The sequence below is a fragment of the Elephas maximus genome, chromosome 6 (assembly GCF_024166365.1).
Source record: "Elephas maximus indicus isolate mEleMax1 chromosome 6, mEleMax1 primary haplotype, whole genome shotgun sequence".
NCBI classification, from domain to species: domain Eukaryota; kingdom Metazoa; phylum Chordata; class Mammalia; order Proboscidea; family Elephantidae; genus Elephas; species Elephas maximus.
The window spans coordinates 36,035,633-36,054,967 of record NC_064824.1 but is presented as its reverse complement, the minus strand read 5'-3'; the positions used below and the strand labels follow the sequence as shown (position 1 = coordinate 36,054,967).

Below are 19,335 nucleotides of genomic sequence, written 5' to 3'. Positions count from 1 at the left end.
ATCTGATATCAGTGCTGTTAAATGTAATGACTGTCCCTTATGTACAAAAACCTTATTTTGATATCTTAAAAAGTGTTTGTTGTGTTTCCTGGTAATATTGGCTACACTCTTGTCTTTACTTCCCCTATGCTACAGAAAATTATAATTAAAGCAGAGACTATTGACACTACTGTATTTATGCATGACTTCTGTTTGTTTGCTGGCTATACCCTCCCCTGCGAGATATTTTCATAAGTATGCTAAGCTTTTTTTTTTTTTTTAGCAGCACTTGTGAGGGTGTCTTATGGAGGGAGGGCATGGCTGGCAAGCAAACACAGAGGGTGCACATTATTTGCATAAAAATAGAATATATAATAATTGCACAGACTCTTAGACACAATAAACTAACCATGTGTTTCATATAATAACATTCAGATAAGAGTTAGCTACAAATATATAAACTCAATTAGCTTGCTAGGCATTATGTACAGAACTTCCACCTATGTTATTTTAGTTAATTCTTGGAACAACCATGATGAGCATGGCACATTTTTTCCATTCCACAAATAAAAAAATAGTTGAGTAATATTTCATATGAGAATAGAGTCTGGTGGGACTATAGCAATATTTTTCTCAAATAATTATAAAAGTATGATTTGGCATTTACATGCATCAGATTTATGTCATTAAAACACAGATTCCTGGCCACACAAGCCCCTTAATGAAAACCTCTGGTATGTGTGTCCTCAGAATCTGAATTTTTAACAAATTCTTCAGTTCAGTAGTCTAGAACATAAACATAAATGTCAAAACTATGCTGTAATTAAGAACATTTTGTACATACAGTTATAATATAAAAGTAAGAATGAGGTAAAGAGGAAAGTGTAGCAGTAAATAGTTCTTATTTTTAATGTTGATGGCTTAGCAGAGAAGGGGAGAAGTCAAATAATGTTAAATCAATAGCCCTTTATCGGGAAACTATTGACTGCAAGAAACTCTACGAGGAGTAGTATCATCATACGATGATATGAAGAAACAAGGATAAATGGTTGTATGAAAAGTAAATAATCTATCTAGTTACCTACCTACCTAACTAACTACCTATCTAGCTATCTGCCCATTTATCCCTCACCCAAGAAGACTTAGTTAAATTTTGTGGAAGTGTTCGAAAAGTTAAATAAATCAGAGTAGTAGAGTGATCAAAACATAAGATGAGGCTGGTTTTCTTTGTCATAAGTTTAAGGGCAGTGAGAAACATCTGTAGGATAATTTAAAAAGGAATGATATGCAAATCTTCCAGTGGTGAGTGAGGAAAAAAAAAAAAAGACTGCTTGGGAGGGCCTCACTGGACTAACCTGAAGAGAATTTTCTGAGGACGAAATACCAAGGAGCAGTGGATTTCAACAGCACAGATCAAAGATGACCAAGGCATGGTCTATGGATTTCACTTGAGGAATAATGAAAAAGAGACAGATGCCACAGATATTACAGTCAGCATAACTATGCAAATCAGTCAGTGGGAAATTGGACAGGAAATTTTAATGATCTGTATGCATCCCTGTTCTTCAATGTTTGGCCATTAATGGCTTTGATCTTTGTAGTCTACTCAGAGAATGAAGATTTATGAATTTCTATAAAGATGGTAAAAATACTCAGTCTTAAATCAGCTACTGGGAAGAAGAGCTTGTGGAGCAGTAAATGCCTTAACTAGTAATTTTGTAAGGTAGGCAACAGGAATAAGGATTTCCATTTGATTTAATGTCTCAGAAGAGATTATTTCTTAAAACCGGAACAAATGCAGAACAGTGGAACATATCATACTTTATCTTAGGCCATAAAACATTATTTTAAAATGAGTAGAGGAAGAATTGCAAGAAGGTCATCAACTGATTAAGATAAAACTTAAAATTACTTATTCTCCTGCACAGCTTTTGAAAGTTATTTTCGGTGTGCAATAAGTGACATATTTCCCGAAGTTTGGGAATTTAAATGTGCTTCCACGATTTTGAAGAGAAGAGCATCATAACTACTAGCAAGTGTTCTCCTTAATCTATCATAAATCCTGGGTTCCTAGTCATGAATCAATTAGGAAATTAATCAATATCATTAACAAATACCATCTGCCCTACTTAAATAATCCCAGAATTGGGAATCAGAATCACACGTCCTTATCATTTTTGTTTAAAAATCTCTCTCTGATTTTCTAGAGCTCTAAAAACGTCATTCTCATAACTTCCCAAAATAGTTAAAGTACATGATGTTGATGTCAAAACACAATCTGGCCAATTAGCATTTAATCTTCCAGTTTCTGAACAATCTCACCTTATGACTTCAAGCATCTCAGTGTAGTGATGAGCCCCAGAGGTTCTCATCTTTAGTAACATACGAAGTGTATCTCAGGTCATTTCTCTGATAGAAGATGAGATCTGACTTTTTTTTTTTTTTTTAAATCAAAAGTGGTCATGTAAAGAGCAAAGTTTAATATTTTTAATTCAATCTTTTGATGTAATCGCACAAGTTTAGCTATATACATATCAGTTTATATGATAAAATTACTAAGCAATCATTATATTTTCATTGGCGTGTATATAACTTTTTGAGTCTTCAGTCAGGGAGATTTGACAGATGTAAGGCTACGTGAAACAAAAGAAGAATTCTACAATTCTCAGAATTCAATCCAAGAGCATGTTTGTAAAATGTTCCTAAATATCTTATTTTGAATTGTCTGTGGACTGTGTCCAGAATTAGAATCTGATGAGAACAATTTTCTAGTTTGTTCACCTACAAAACTACTATGCAGGAAAGGGGGGAGAAGATTTTTAGAAATAAGTGACTTTATTCACTTTACCTCAATCACTTGTAGATTTGCTCATTCCACTAGCTCACTTTGGTAATACAGAGTCATGTGCTGGGCCTTACCATTTACTTATATATTTGTTTGTTGGTTTGTTTTATATTTATTTATTGAAATGATCTACTTATAATATGGTGTATAGTAAGTGCGATGCATAGAGAATGATATAAGATGTAGGTTTATTTTTATGAGGAATATGAACAAAATGTTGGGATAATGCATGAGTGATGACCTGAATCATAATACAAATAATGATGTTAACTTTCATTTAAATCATGCTCCATGCTCATAGTTTTACAATTCGTCATTATGAATCAAATAACTATATTTTTAAATAACAACACTATTCTTGTCCTTTATGCAGAAGTTAATATATGCTTTTTTGAAACAAAATTTTCTGTTCATGATTTGAGTTTGTCAATAATGATGATTTTATGAGAATTTGCCCATGCTGTAGGAAAGCCGATACTATCTTCATGGATATCACAAATAATTGACATGGCCTAATAGAAGCCTAGTTCAAAAAACAATTTTAGATGTCTGTGAGGGATGGCAGAATTGGCAGAGACCTTGAATTGCAGTTATTTAGTTTGGCCCACTGTGTCAAAAAGATCCATTTGGAGTGGTTCTGGATCTGGTTGTGTTTTTTCTTTTTTCATTGTGTACAACTATTCTTGACGTTGTGGTATCTGACGGTCATTTAAACTGAAGCCAATTATACCGTCTCTCTGTGCACTTCCTCTGACAGATACACAGAAGCATCTTGTGTTAGCCAATAAGCATTGTTCAAACACAGCTAAAACCATTCCAGCATTCACTTTGATACAACCAGCTAATTATATGTTTGTGAGTTATGTTTAACAAATGGATTTTAATCAGGTCTACTATTCGAATACCGAGATGGGGGTACCAACTTCTCCCACTAAAACTTGGGCAAATTCTCCTAATTTCATGGTAACAGAAATGGGGTTTAAAATACAGCACTGTATTTCCCTGCCTGTGATTAGGAGTCTGCACTTACACTATTACACCAGTGACAATTTGCAATTTGCTGTTTAGTAGCTAGTTTTTTTTTTTTTTTCCCTACGTGTTTAGAATTACCAGAAAAAAAAAAAAAACAGAATCTTAATAAAGCATTCCTTAATATGCAAACTTGACTTTTGCATGGTAACTTGTAATTTTGAATACTTCTCAATTTAATTCCCAATTTTTAATCTACATTACAATATTGTTATAGAATATGCCAATTTTAAAGTTTAACACAACATAAAGAAAAATGACTCTAAACCAAAAACCAAACCTGTTGCCGTCGAGTTGATTCTGACTCATAGAGACTTTATAGGACAGGGTAGAACTGCCCCATAGGGCAGCGCCTAATGGATTCAAACTGCCGACCTTTCGGTTAGAAGCCAAACTCTTAACCACTGGACTAAATTTGAAAAAGTATTTCAACAAGTGAAGCCCAATTGAATTTACCCTTAAAATTAGCAGAAATCTCTACATAATGTTTAGGAATCAGTTTATGACATGGCATACTCCTTCTTAATGTTTTTGAAGTTACTGCGTTTACAGACTCTGTGTTTTATTATTCACTGATTTTTTTTTGCTTTTTCATTTTCTAGATGCTCCACCAACTGGTCAGGCACGCAGTGTGAAAGGCCAGCCCCGAAGAGCAGTAAGTCTGATCATATCAGCACAAGTAAGTTTCTCAAATTATCATCTTGGGTGATCTATATATTATATATATACATATTTTCCTTTTGAAGTCATTATCAAGAGAGATGGATCTTAGAAAACCTCATCTGTGGAATTTTGCAGAAGAGATATTATAATTCGAGTGTTTTTGAAAGATGTAAGATGTAGCACTGAGCCCTCATTTGGTGAAAAACCAAACCAAAAACCAAACCCATTGTTGTCAAGTCGATTCCGATTTATAGTGACCCTATAGCGTAGAACTGCCCCATAGAGTTTCCAAAGAGCACCTGGTGGGTTTGAACTGCTGACCTTTTGGTTAGTAGCCATAGCTCTTAAACTTGGTGAAAGGAATCGGTATTTATATGCGCTTTCAGGCTGTGAGAGTTCATCACAAACTTTGGCAGTTTTCAGAGGTATGCATCTGCAAACCAAGCATATTCTTTTCTAAGGAAAGCTCTGTCAGCTACAAAGGCTGCAGGTATCACGATGGGTGCAAGAATGCTTCAGGAGAAAAAAATAATTCCATGCTTTAATTAGAGCAAATACATTCAATGTGTTGTGGGAAAAGGAAAAAAAAAAAAAAAAGACACTATCTGGCTACACTTAAAGAGGCCTGAAATAACAAGCAATTCTTAATTAGGATTGTAGTTGATTTATTCTTGCTTTGTTTTTTAGATTACTACTTTAAAGTATAGGTCAGCCTTTTAAGATAGTTTATTTTGCAGCTATAGTCTTAAGACAGGTCCCTGATATGAAAGACTATTCATACCATTATTGTGTGTGTGTTTTCTGACAAATCTAAATGATTTATAAAGATTTCCAACATAAAAGTATGGAATACATTTTCCTGATTCACATATATTGTCATTAATGTTACCATAAGTGGGGAAACTTTGAAAAATCTGTAGTATCTATTGAATAGCTAAATATATTCTTGAAGAGAAAAAAAAATTAGAAGACAATAGATAATTATTGATGGATCAGTGCTTCCTTTAGAAATTTTTCCCTAGTCTTTCACTGCTGGAGAAAAAGATTTCCTAAAAGCAAACAAAAAACACACCACTTCGAGTTTGTGAAAAAGAAAATAAGCTATCGAAGTCTAAGAATGAAGCATCACTGTACCTCAGGGACAGGTTCCCAGAGTGGGCTCATCTACCTTTTTGTTGCCCAAGCCCCAGAAGTTCCTATTGTAGAGTTTGAAATTCTCCAAGCATCATTGTTCAAAATGTCAACGTTTGAAGTAATCTGAATTGATAAGTACGAACATCTTTGAAAAATGGCAAATATGTTGAGAATAAACAGGCTAGGCATGAATACTTGAATTTAGAGAGGTGAGGTGAGTGATCTTCATCATGGAACATTTTGGGGGGACCTTAGAATTTGTGTGCTGAACTTAGGGGAGGCAAGAAAGAAGGCATTATGGAGATTATGGGCACATGATAGTGAGACTAGAGCATGAGAATTTGGGAAATTGGTTTAAAAAAGTGAGTAGGGGTAGCAAAATATATATTTGCTAATTTTATAGTGCAAAATGAGAAAAAAAAATTTCCCGTCCCTTTTCCTAGCACCTAAGGCTCTTGAAGAGGAATGGCATTGCATTCATTGTCAAAAGAACATTTCAAGATCTATCCTGAAGTACAGCACTGTCAGTGATAAAACCCATATGTCTACAAGGAAGACCAGTTAATACAACTCTTATTCAAATTTACACACCAACCACTAAGGCCAAGATGAAATTGAAGATTTTTACCAACTTCTGCAGTATGAAATTGATCAACTATGCAATTTTTTTTTTTTTTTTTTAAGGCTCAAACGAATATCATGAGTAGTAATTATGGAAGCATACTAATTTATAAATGATATTGTGAGCTGTTTGGGAAACTCAACCATCATTAAGACCTTTTTTTTCATTTTGTTTTTTTAACCAACTTGTAGAACACAATGAATTTATAAATTAGGAATTGTGGAGATAGGTGCTTTAGCCTTTCTTTCATGGAAATTTCCCTGTTATCTAAGATAAATGAGACACATAGCCTTTTAGTGAGTCAAAACCAATTTTAAATACGGATAGAACTCCCTAAAATTAAAGAACAAAACAGAGTGAACCAGCTATTGAATTTTCAAATGTTATTTAAGGTTCATTCACAAAGTGGAAGTTTGGTTTTTGGAAAATGGTTTGGAGCAGGAGTGCTGCAGATGTTTTATGGGGGTGGGGGTTCCTTCAATCATTTTCATGGGCAATAAACTCCCATATAAGAACAAGCTTCTAATTACGTGCAACAGTTCTAAAATAGGGAATGAACATTATACGGGAGGAGTTGAGGTAGCTGTAAACCTTTTTTCAAAAATTCTGGTAGTCTTCCTCCAATCAGTGATTTATTTTTTTTAGTGGAAGTGTCAATGCACATTTTTTTTTTTTATTTTAGTGGAAGTGTCAACACACATTGAAAGGGCTATTAACTCTTTAAACGTCACATTATTTCAGACTTGAGAAAAAAGTTGACCAAATAATGACTGTATTAAAATGCAAACTAAACTCATTGCCATCGGGTTGATTCCAACTCATAGAGACCCTATAGGACAGAGTACAACTGCCGCATAGGGATTCCGAGGAATGGCTGGTGGATTCGAACTGCTGTCCTTTTGGTTTACAGCCAAGCTCTCAACCACTGAACCACCAGGGCTCCAATGACTCTATTAGAAGGTACAAAGTATCAGACATTCATGCTTAGAGAAAGCTGTCTCAGTAATGCTAACAGGAGAAGTCAAGTTCAACCGATCCTTCCTGAAGTAAGAGGGTTATTTTATTCTCTCAAATAAAGCCCAGTGGTTTTGAATAGATGTCAAGCATTCTCCAAACGTGGGCATAAGTCATCTGCCCAATGAGAAAGATAGATACTTAAAAAAAAAAAAAAAAAATGTGTTTTCAAATCCTCATGTCCACTGAAGGTGAAGTATTCCATCATTATCAGACCTTGACATAGTCAAGAATACGCTTGCCTTGTCTGCCTAATTACTGTCAATTGTCACGGAGATTTACCTTCCTAATTCGTGCACAGCTTTCTTAATGGGTTCTGAATAGTGCTGCTGATGTTTTCTGGCCTATTCTGCTTAAAGTAGCTAAAAAAAAGTCAGCCTATGGAATTAGGCTGATCCATTATCCTAGGGATTTCTGCTTGAGCTCCACTTGAAGAAGCATGATCTGACTCTGCTGAAGTTGTTTGGAAGAGTTGAAAGCTCAGGGTGACAAATACTCATTACATGCTCCAATTTTAAATTTACATAAAATGTTAAGAGAATATCAACGGTGGCTATGAATTGTGCTTGCTATTCATAAAGTTAAGGAGGAAAAATATCCTTAGCATTTATGAGGCAGTATTGCAGAGATACTTTATTTTACTGTCCTGACAACAGAGATGTGATACCTGCTGGGGTGTAATCCCCTATTCTTGTCTCCTTTTTTCCTGCTTGATTCTGATCTTGTTTATACCATCATGGTTTAAGACACACATACACACCTGCTGATATGATACCAACCAAAACCAAACCCATTGCCATCGACTTGATTCGGACTGATAGCAACCCTATTGGATAGAGTAGAACTGCTCCATAAGGTTTCAAGGAGTGGCTGGTGAATTTGAACTGCCAACCTTTTGTTAGTAGTCAAGTTCTTAACCACTGTACCACCAGAGCTCTGATTATATGATACCAGGAATTATAAATTTTCAAATATCTAAGGATAATTGAAAAATGCATTAGAATATGCAACTGTATCAATTTCTCAAAGGCTTCTAAAATAAACCAACTCTATTATTTTTTTTAAAAGTAGGGTGGTTAGAGAAGAGACCTCCGATTTAGACAAACATGAGGTTTGAATACTGCCTCTGGGACGTCTAACACTGTATCCTTGCACAAGACACTTAACCTCTCTGAGTCTCTCTGAGGAAAGCATAAAGTTTGTCATACATACTATTCCACACTTTCATTCACTTCACTCAGCAAATATTTATTGAGCCTCTATCGAGTGTCAAGTGCCGTGCTAGACCCTGGAGATAGGTCAGCAAATAAGATGGAGATTCCTCTTCTCATGAAGTGGAAGTTCTAACATAAACAGGAAGCAAGCAAATAAACTGATTATAACAATATATTGTAAAAAGTGCAAAATAGAGGTATGCACAGGTGTTACGGGGACATGCACTTTTAATTATTTAATAAACATATAAGTTCATCTTCTATACTACAATCCTCTTGATACTACAATGAGGAAGATATTAATGATGATACATTTTATAGACAAGTAAACTACAACAAAGATACATTACTTGCCCAAGAACAGGTTGCTGTAAGTAACAGAGGAGAGATTTGAACAGAGGTAGTGAGGCTCAAGTGGTGCATTGGCTAAGAGCTTGGCTGCTAACCATAAGGTCCACAGTTCAAATCCACCAGCTGCTCCTTGGAAACCCTATGGTACAGTTCTACTCTGTCCTGTAGGGTCACTATGAGTCAGAATCAACTCGAGGGCAAAGGGTTTGTTTTTCTGGTTTTCTTAAACCTCTCTCCAGAGCCTATTATCTCAACTGCTATACTGTGCTGCCTGTCCCATGGAAGGTGTCTCTTCAAATAACAATTTGATAATATAGTTCTTACTTCTAATGGCAAAGTGTTGCATAATGAAGCTTCAAAACCATATTATGAAGAAATACTCGCTCTATTTTATGTGAGAAAGTTCTTGAGACATACTCTTTCCTTTTAATAAGTACCGGGTATAATTTTTTAATCAGGTTATAACAATCCATCAATAACATACTGTTCAAAAAATCACCTGCAAGAGACCTTGATTGTTATAAGCTACAATACAATATTTACTGCTATATGTACTACTTGGAAAAGAATTATGTATTTTGCTAAATCCTTCTCCCTTGATTCTAAAAATATCTGGTTGCCAGTGCTTTTCATCAATGTAAAATATTTATTAAAAAAAAAAAACTTATAAAATTGCTACCCTCACTATTTATCATCCACACTAAGCATCATTGCAGTTACCTTGCCTGGTTATATAAACATATCAAAAGTTTAGCCCTTTTAAACAGAATATTATATCTGATTGCAGCTGCCATCTGTGATGGAAAAAAAAAGAAAAACAAAGTCCTTTGTTTTCTAGCATGTATAATTATATCCTTCTACCTTATTTTCTTTCTTTTTTTTTTTTTTTACCTTATAGCATATAATTATACATGTTTATAGGAATGAAATATAGGAATGAAATAAAATATGTAGAACAAATGAAATCTAATTTTCTAAATAATTTGTAATTTCGTTGAGGGAAAGGTAATTTTATATACTTTAAAGGGAGTATTTTTAGATATTTTTGAAGGCAACTTTTGGTGGAAAAAAATTACATAAATAAGGACATAAGGATATTTGTAAAGCCATGATCAGTGAGTTGAAGTCATAGTTTATGAAGTAACAGAACTGTGGTCTATTTTATGTGAGAATTTCAATTTTGTGAATAAATGTTATTTACCATATAAGGTGCCAGATTCTCTACTTACATTAATTACTAATACATCATAAATTCATGTACAGTTCACTTTCTAAAAACCTAGGAGGTGACACAGTGTCAAACTCACTAAGTTGCATAGTCCTGGTAATAACATGAAAAAAATAAAATAATTTTTACATTTTAGGAACTGGCTAAAAAGGAGAACTATATTTTTTTCATGGATATGAGGAAAAGTTATTTGGTTGTTTTAGACAAATTATTTTTGAAGTTCACACTTCAAAATATAAGATGACCTTATACATGAAATTTCTTTAATAAAGACTTTGATGTTGTGGTACGTGATCTCCAATATGGACTTATCTCATCTGGCTGGAGCCATCGGAATTGATCCATGCTTTTCTTTAATATAAGTAGGTATTTTCTGTGCTTATGAGTCGGAATCAACTCAGCGGCAATGGATATGGTTTTTGGTTACTGTGCCTAATATTATCATTAATTTATATTCCTGTACTTTTACATGCACATACATTTGCAGAGAAAAAGTTCGTTTATTTTAATAGTTCTTACTGTTTCATTTGTGAACCATTCAAGATCCCCACAATAAAATTTTAAAACTTACTGAGTTATTTCCTTTCTTTGTTTCGCCAGTGATTAAACTGGCTTGAGTGAATCAGCCACATAGTAATATAAACAAAGTCTTTGCCTCGTAGCCACTAAATATTCATTTACCAGAAAAAAAAAAAAAAAAAACTAGAAAAAAAAAAAGTAGCATTAATTACTTAATCCAAAAACCAAACCAAACCCACTGCGGTCGAGTTGATTCTGATTCTCAGCCACCCTGTAAGACAGAGTAGAACTGTCCCATAGGTTTCCCACAGCTGTAAATCTTTATGGAAGCACACTGCCACATCTTTCTCTTGAGGAGCCATTGGTGAGTTTGAACCACTGACCTTTCTGTTAGTAGCTGAAACCTTTAACCACTGTGCCACCAGGGTTTAATTACTTAATAGAGCTACTTAATACTCCCCTGTTCTCCACATCTCAGGTGTTTAGTTTTCTTCCTATCATCAGTGACATATACTAAAAAGCACATTGCCGTCTAATGAGTCCAACTCATAGCAACCCTACATGACTGAGTAGAATTGCCCCATAGGTCTTCCAAAGCTGTAAATCTTTACAGAAGCAGACTGCCACACCTTTCTCCCACAATGACATATAACCCTGGTGTGTCCTCATTTGAGTCTCATTGCCAGCAAAAGGATATTGTTGTTTCTTTACTCCCTTGGCAAAAAAAAAAAAAAAAGTCTGATCCCCCTTACTGCCAACCCAGGCATAGAGCCTGAGGCTGTCTTCAAATTTGTCTCTCCTATATGCTCAAAAAAAAATTTTTTTTTTATATGCTCATACAAAAACCCTGGTGGCACAGTGGTTAAAAACTATGGCTGCTAACCAAAAGATTGGCAGTTTGAATCCAGCAGGTGCTCCTTGGAAATCCTATGGGGCAGTTCTAGTCTGTCCTTTAGGGTCGCTATGAGTGGAATCCAGTTGACAGCAACAGGTTTGGTTTTTGACCTACATGCTCATATGCATAAAACACTAAGACCTAGTTTCTCTGACCACTCTTGAAGTTCCATTACTGCTAAAACCTAAGACCATTCTTACATATATAAAACAAGGATAAAATAGACGTTTGCAACATAAGCCAACCCCTCAAAATAAGTTTTGCTAGAACTATTCTGGAATTCGAACTTAAGAAAGTGGACCCCACTTCTCTTCTATTTTGTTTAATCAAGTTAGCACTCCTGTGTGATAGTTCTTTTTTTCTTTGTTCCGTTGGAGAAGAGCAAGAGCCTCAAAGAGTTTAAGTAACCCACCTAAGGTCGCATGGCAAACAAATCAAGAAATCCATATGTAGGCCCATTGTTAGTTGGCTTTGATTCATGGCAACCCCTTGTATAACAGAGTGAAACATTGCCTAGTCCTGTGCTGTCTTCAAGGTCTTTGGTATGTTCGAGTCCATTCTTGTGACTATTAGGTCAATCCATCTCATTGAGGGTGACCCTTAGTTTTTGCTGACCCCCTACTTTGCCATGTTTAGGCCTATGTCCCCTCAAATCCAAAGAGAATGCACCTCCTTTTTTGTTTTTTGACAGGTTGCCATCTATTTTGGAAACCCTGGTGGCCCAGTGGTTAAGTACTACGGCTGCTAACCAAAGGGTCGGCAGTTTGAATCCGCCAGGCACTCCTTGGAAACTCTATGGGGCAGCTCTACTCTGTCCTATAGGGTTGTTATGAGTCAGAATCCACTCAATGGCACCGGGTTTGGTTTGGTTTTGGTTGGCCATCTATTTTGCCACACATATGTATGGTCAGAAAATTTCTGTAACTAAGATTACAAAACTAAGGGTGTGAATGTGGCCAGTGAAGGCATGTAAATGTGTACTCAGTCACGGTGGATTTATGTGCAGTTCCAGCATGTACAAGGAACAGTACTGCATCCTCGCAGGTAAATGTGTTTGTGTGTGTGTGTGGCGGCACCGTGGGGGTGGAGGTGGGGCAGGAAACTGAGACTAACAAAGAAGTCAGTATCTCTAGGCACAAGGTATTTAAATTCAACACATAAATAAAAAAGGTAAAGAAACATTTCCAGTAGATCAATTGCTTAATAGAATGATTTTTTTTTTTTTAGTAACAGGAATATAGGCATTTGAACTACGCTTTATTTTTTTGAAAGAATTTTCTTTTTTTTTATTTTTACTATATCAATAGTCCAACGATTTGTGGTAATAAAGTATTCAGTTACATCAACCTTTACTTACGTCTATGACTTAACCTCTTCATTTTTTTAATGTGTTCTTTTTTTCTATTCATTTATCTGTTTTTCAGGAAGCATTGCCATCATCGTGCCTCTTGTGCTTTTGGTGACTTTGATAACCACCTTAGTAATTGGTTTAGTGCTTTGTAAAAGAAAAAGAAGGTAAAATGCAATGTTCTAGGCTAAGTGTTAGTAAATAAATCCCACAAATAGTTGCAGAAACATAGTGAGTTTGTTTTTATTTTTAATTTCTTAAAACATGATTTAACTATCCCAATTGCAAAACCCTATTGTAAAACCATTTTATGCCTCTATTTTAGACAACCTTTCCACTATGTGATATTGATAGAATGGCTCCACTGATTTATTTTAACAAAACCAGCAAGGGACCATATTAATAAAATTTCAATAGAATTTTACAAGTGTAGTAGCCTTTCCTTGAAACAGCAACGGTCTTTGAGGAGCATCGTATTATATGATTAGTGATTTCAACAAAGTCATTATGAATATACCTATGTATAACATAAATTATGCATTTCAGTCACAACTTGTATATTTGTTTTGTTTATCTCTCAATGTAATTCTCATTATTTCAATGTATATTGATATGCAGTTGTAAAGATCTAGGTGGCTTGGGGTTATTATCCAGGAATCAAAAGAGCTTGTGAATCACAGTTTCTAAATTTTGTAAAATAAGACTCTAATACTATAAGCTGGGGACTGAAAATAATCTACTCCAAAATTCATTTATGACTATTTTATTAAGGTTGGTTCCCAGAAAGGAGCAAAAAATGTAGTATTTAAAAAGATAACAGAATAGTGACTATTGGATTTCCACTAATGTAATATTACCTATTAGAATGAATGTATTTCAAAATATTTTTATTTTAAAGTTTAAATAAGTAAACTACTTATCAAATTAAGACATTTTTTATTTCTCTATGACTTGATCAATGTAATTTATTCAGTTCATTTAAAATACATTTCATTTAAAATCTTTCCATCTGTTGTATTAAAATCAGACATTAAATCTGTAAATTTTAAAGTTTCGTATACCTGATTGTGTACAAAGTCTGATTTAAACAAATCACACTTATATTAATTTCACATTTTCTAGGACAAAAACAATTAGAAGACAACCCATTATCAATGGAGGAATAAATGTGGAAATCGGCAATCCATCCTATAACATGTATGAGGTGGATCATGATCACAGCGATGGAGGCCTTTTGGATCCTGGTTTTATGGTAGACCCAACAAAGGTATATCTCTCACAATGATAGACAAAATACTAACAATCTTGAGTCATACCTCTGTTACATGACTCTGGATTTCATCAAGCTGTCCATTTATCTGGGGCCCTGATAATGTGGTGGTTAAGAACTCGGCTTCTAACCAAAAGGTCAGCAGTTCAAATCCAGCTGCTCCTTGGAAACCCTATGGGGCAGTTCTACTCTGTCCTGTAGGGACACTAGGAGTCAGAATCAGCTTGGCGACAACAAATTTGGTTTGGTTTTTGGTTTTCCTTTCATCTGAAAATACAGTAAAGGACTTTAGGATGTATTGAGTGTTACAGCGTATGTTAAAGAAAAAGCCAAATAAAATTATGGACGTCATTCACCTAACACATGCAAGTTAATATAACATTTTTTAGAAAACACATATTTGTTATGTATTCACTTCATTTGTAAACATGTAATTTATTTAAAGTAATATCTTATTCAAATGTCTTATGGTATTACTACATCAATATATGCAACCTAGTGTAAAAATGTTAGCTGATTTCTTTTTTCAACAGTAAAAAAAAGCAAAGTGCTTCATTGTCTAAATAAGTATTTTTTACAGCATTTCTTTCATCAAAGAGCCAGCTAAGCTGTGCCCTTAGATTTGTGTTTAATCAAATCACTTTTCTGAAATATTTTCCTATCTGCTGTAATATCCTTGCTATTAACTTGAAACATGTCATTGATATATATAACCTAAGAATCCACAATCTTTTCAGAGCCTCTGCTAGTCCTTATCATTGTATGCTCAGATTGGCACAATTTAAGAAAAAAACATAAGTTACACAATTACCTAGAGAAGTTAAACTTTGAATATTCATTTCACTGAATTATCTGAATACTTTGCCTGATGATTTTAGAGTATTTCAGTCTGAACTAAAAGTGTGAGTTTACTATTAGAAAATAGTTTTTCTTTGTCTTATTTATTCATTTACTGAATGATTATTTATTTTCTGACATATTAAAGACACTTTTCCTAAAATGCAACTTTATATTGTAAATAATCACAATGGCCAATCTATACCCATATGGTTTTGCCTTCATAGCAACAGCTGCTCCTGAAGAAGTTGACTAGGGTCCCATATATTCAATCTAGTTCAGAATTCACGACTATACTTCCTAAGTCTGAAATTGATCCATCAATGGCCAACTATTTATTTCTATAAGAATAAATAAAACATTATTAAATGGATAAATTTTGTTCTGTCAGAACACATTGTAACAATGTCTTCCTAATTAGAAGGCAATTTTGTAGTTAATATTAATTATTCATTCAGTAACTACCTCTTACATCTAAAATTTTTCATGAAATAAATACGGGTAACCTTAGTTTCCATATTCTCTACTTGAAACTGAAAGACTGTATGTACTATGCATATTGTTATTTGATAATCTATGATGGAGACAGACATTTAAAAACAATATATTCCTCAAATTCTTTGCATTCATCTTAGGGATAAAATACAGCATGCATAATTGTAAAATGAGCTGATGAAGACATTATACACTTTTCATAAAGAGAGCTCATTTTCCTTATTATTTTTATCTATCAGTGATTGAATTAAGCCAATTTTTGAACACCTACAGTGAGTAGCTTTTCAGTACTCCATTTCAAATTTTTTCTCCTCTTATTCTACAAAGAGAAAAAAAAAGTTTCAGTGCCTTCAAATACATTTTCAAGCACTTAGCACATAATACACAATAAACATTTATGTACCAATCTGCTGACTAGCTGAAAGTACCTGGAATGTGACTTAGAAAGCTGATTCTACCTGGCTCCTGATATTTGAAAAATGTAATATGAATTGTTTTCTAAGTAATGCAGAAAACACAGCTAGTCCTGATAAGGCATAGATCCTTTTGAAAAGAAGAAGGCCACATGGAAGCAATCTTAATGGTCGAATGTATTTCATAGCTGGAATATGCACTGTGTTATACAGTGGTTTACTATATGGGTGATGTGATTGAATATAAATAGCATTACATATAAACGAGCTTTTTGTAAACAAATGATTTTCATTGTTTTCAAAATGGTTGAAATTTCTGTTCTAATGTTACCTTATAATTAAAAGAACTGAATAGTTAATAAAGTTAACAAAATTGATTTGACTATAGAGGTCACCACAGAATTGTTTGAAGAGTTCAAATAAAGAGAATTAGTATGTACTGATTTTATCCCAAATTCTTCACAATCCTTACTTGGATTGTTTTCAATATTTCCTCAATAAAACTTTGTGGAGGAGAATAAAGAGGCAACATTGACTTGATTTTATGTTAAAAATGTTTTCCTGAGGTCCTTGCTTTTCTTCCAAACTTTGTGGTTACTCAGTGTTGCAGTGAAGGGTTAGGGTTCCTTAAAATATGTATATTCAGTAATGTTTTCATATTAATAAAATTTTTGTCTCATTTTTTTTCTTTAAATCTTGAACCACTTACAAATACAAAGCTGTGAATATGAGTGTGCCAGATTTGCTAATTCTGCTTTTGAATTACCAAAGATGGTTAGTCATTGCCCTTGTGTGAGACATAGTAAACCAATACAATCGCTAATTAGTATGTGTTGGACTACAGGGTCTCATTTCCAAAAACTCAGATAAGTTTGTTTTGCTATATCAAATTGAAAATTTGATTTTTTTTCCTCCATAAAATTATGGAGTGATGATGAGCCTTTCTTTAATTAGAAGCACTCAGATAACGGAGTGTCCAGAATGGGCCATTGTCAGAATTGTCCAAAGTGATGAAACCTTAATTGGGGAAGGCTGGCACATTTTTCACAGAACTGTGAGCAAAGATATTATTTCTTTGTGGAGGATGAAATTAAATAAACACAAATGAATGAAGGATTTTAGGAGCATAGCATGTTTACTGGTAAGCTGGACAGCAGTATCTGTGTGTGAGGCAAAGATTTAATAGTAACGTTTTTTTTTTTTTTAAGTTGTTAAAGCTAACATGAACACACAGTTCATGCCTTAGAGCTAAAGAATGTTTTTTTAATGTGATATTTATGATTTATAATGAGTTTATGTCAATGAAAACTGGTTCCGTGATATTAGATCAGAAACTAAAATTCTCTGTTTACATCCAGGCCAGGTATATAGGGGGAGGGTCCAGTGCTTTCAAGCTTCCCCACACAGCGCCGCCCATCTACCTAAATTCTGATTTGAAAGGACCACTAACTGCTGGGGTGAGAGAAGAACATTCATTGTTTCATATCCATTCCATCGGCACTGGGTTCTGGGTTTTTCCATCACAGAGCCCCTCACAATCAAATGCTAATTACTAGACTTAGATAGAGATTTGTTTTTAATTGAATTTTTAATTAACAAGAGATTTCAAAACAGCATTAAAATTGGAGGCTTATAGTATGTGACCTGCCTATGCCTACATAAGATTATGTATAAAACATCTTATCATTTTAGACAAGTCATTAGGTAGAAATATTCCTTCTACTGAATTGGAAAATGTTAACAATAAGCATGAAGTATTTGCTCTTTTTTAGAAAAGACAACTCTGGTTGTAAATTTAAGCTGATTTAGACTTAAATTTATGTTTAGTTTTATTCATTTTCTATTAAGATGCTTTATTTAGTAGATACAAATTTGATGTGCAGTTCATTAAAATATACAATGTGGCATTGTACTGGGAAATTAGAGAGTATCTAATTAAATCATTTTTTAAATGTGAAAATTAAGTAACTGGGGTTCATAGACAGTTCTACTCTGTCCTATAGAGTCACTATGAGTCAAATCATTTTTTAAATGTGAAAATTAAGTAACTGGGGTTCATAGACAGTTCTACTCTGTCCTATAGGGTCACTATGAGTCAGAATTGACTAGAGGACAAGAAGTTTTTTTTTTGTTTTTGTTTTTTTTGTGGGAGGCGAGAAGGTGGGAGTCTGTAGAAAGAGTCTCTGTCTGAAGTTGCATAGTTCATTTTAAGCAGAAGAGGGATTCCTAGGGCTGAGTATTCTCTCCTCTGCACCAGTCTTTCAACAACTGCTTTTCATTCTCATTCGTTATCATGTTTGTCTCATTTGCATGACTAAAATTTTACAGTGTTTCTTTGTTGTACCTAAGATTTAATGTACTGCTGTTGAAAGAAAACAAAATGAAACATGAGACAATATTTTGGGGGGGTTAATCCACAATTATTGAAATAACAAACATTGCATACGTTGTTCTGAAAGAGGTCACTTCTTCATTTCTCAATTTTACTTCAAAAGGCAGTAAGCGTCCGTGAAATTTCACATGACTGCGTTCTTCACAATTCTTTGGAATGAGTCCAAAAATATTTCCAATGATAAGTATGCATAAGTTGTTTGAAGCCAAAATATTATTCTTTGTCTAAAAGGCTACTCCAGCTATGCAAGCTTGTTCATTTTTATTTTTTATTTGCTTGCTTTCAACCTCGCATTGAAAGATCATCAGCACCAAGCAATGAGGCGATTTTCTGTAAATGTATCTGCGTGTCAATGATAGGCTTGAAATAAGGGAAAAAACATACTGACTGAAACTATGAGAATTTGATTTAAATGTTTATGCTTTAAAATAAAGTCTCAATAGTATAGCTTCCTCAAAGATTTCTTCAGGTTTCTCACATTGTATGAAAGGCCATCTGAGGTTCACAAGTTACCTGAAAAATGTACAAGTATGCTCTTATCTAATACCATGTTAAAGTCTACGAAAGCCTGTAAACACAGCATTTAAATTACATTTAAATATATACCATTTACTAAAGGTATTGCATATAAATGTTCTCACTATTAAGGGATAGACAGCCTAGAAAATAATTAGTGTGTTCAAGGCTGCTAATAACATTATACCTATTTATGTTTTCTCCTCTAGCCAACAAATTACTCCAATCCAGTGTATGCAAAATTATATATGGATGGGCAAAACTGTCGAAACTCCTTAGGAAGTGTTGATGAAAGGAAAGAACTGCTTCCAAAGAAAATAGAAATTGGAATAAGAGAGACAGTGGCATAATCGGCAAAAACTTTTATATGCTGTATAAATGTATAAAATATAAGGGTTACTTTTGTATGTTCCAACAGTATTATACTTGTTTTGGCATCAGCTTTACCTCTTTCCTTTTTTTTTTTTCCTGGTTAATTGTTTTCTGGTTTTTATTTTTTGCTGATGACTATTGATTGACCATTTGTATGGTATTTTTATGAAAAGAACTGCACTACAGGACAATTTACAAC

The 19,335-nt window shown here is 34.0% G+C and overlaps 1 protein-coding gene across 1 annotated transcript in view; it reads left to right on the top strand.

The window, feature by feature from the left end:
* Positions 1-19,114, top strand: part of LRP1B (LDL receptor related protein 1B) — a 1,748,032-nt gene extending 1,728,918 nt beyond the window's left edge. The window contains exons 87-91 of the mRNA XM_049888441.1: positions 4,456-4,532; positions 12,918-13,008; positions 13,964-14,108; positions 17,215-17,313; positions 18,974-19,114. Coding sequence (XP_049744398.1) covers positions 4,456-4,532; positions 12,918-13,008; positions 13,964-14,108; positions 17,215-17,313; positions 18,974-19,114 — 553 coding nt within the window. The remainder of the gene's footprint in view (positions 1-4,455; positions 4,533-12,917; positions 13,009-13,963; positions 14,109-17,214; positions 17,314-18,973) is intronic.
* Positions 19,115-19,335: the final 221 nt, after the last annotated feature.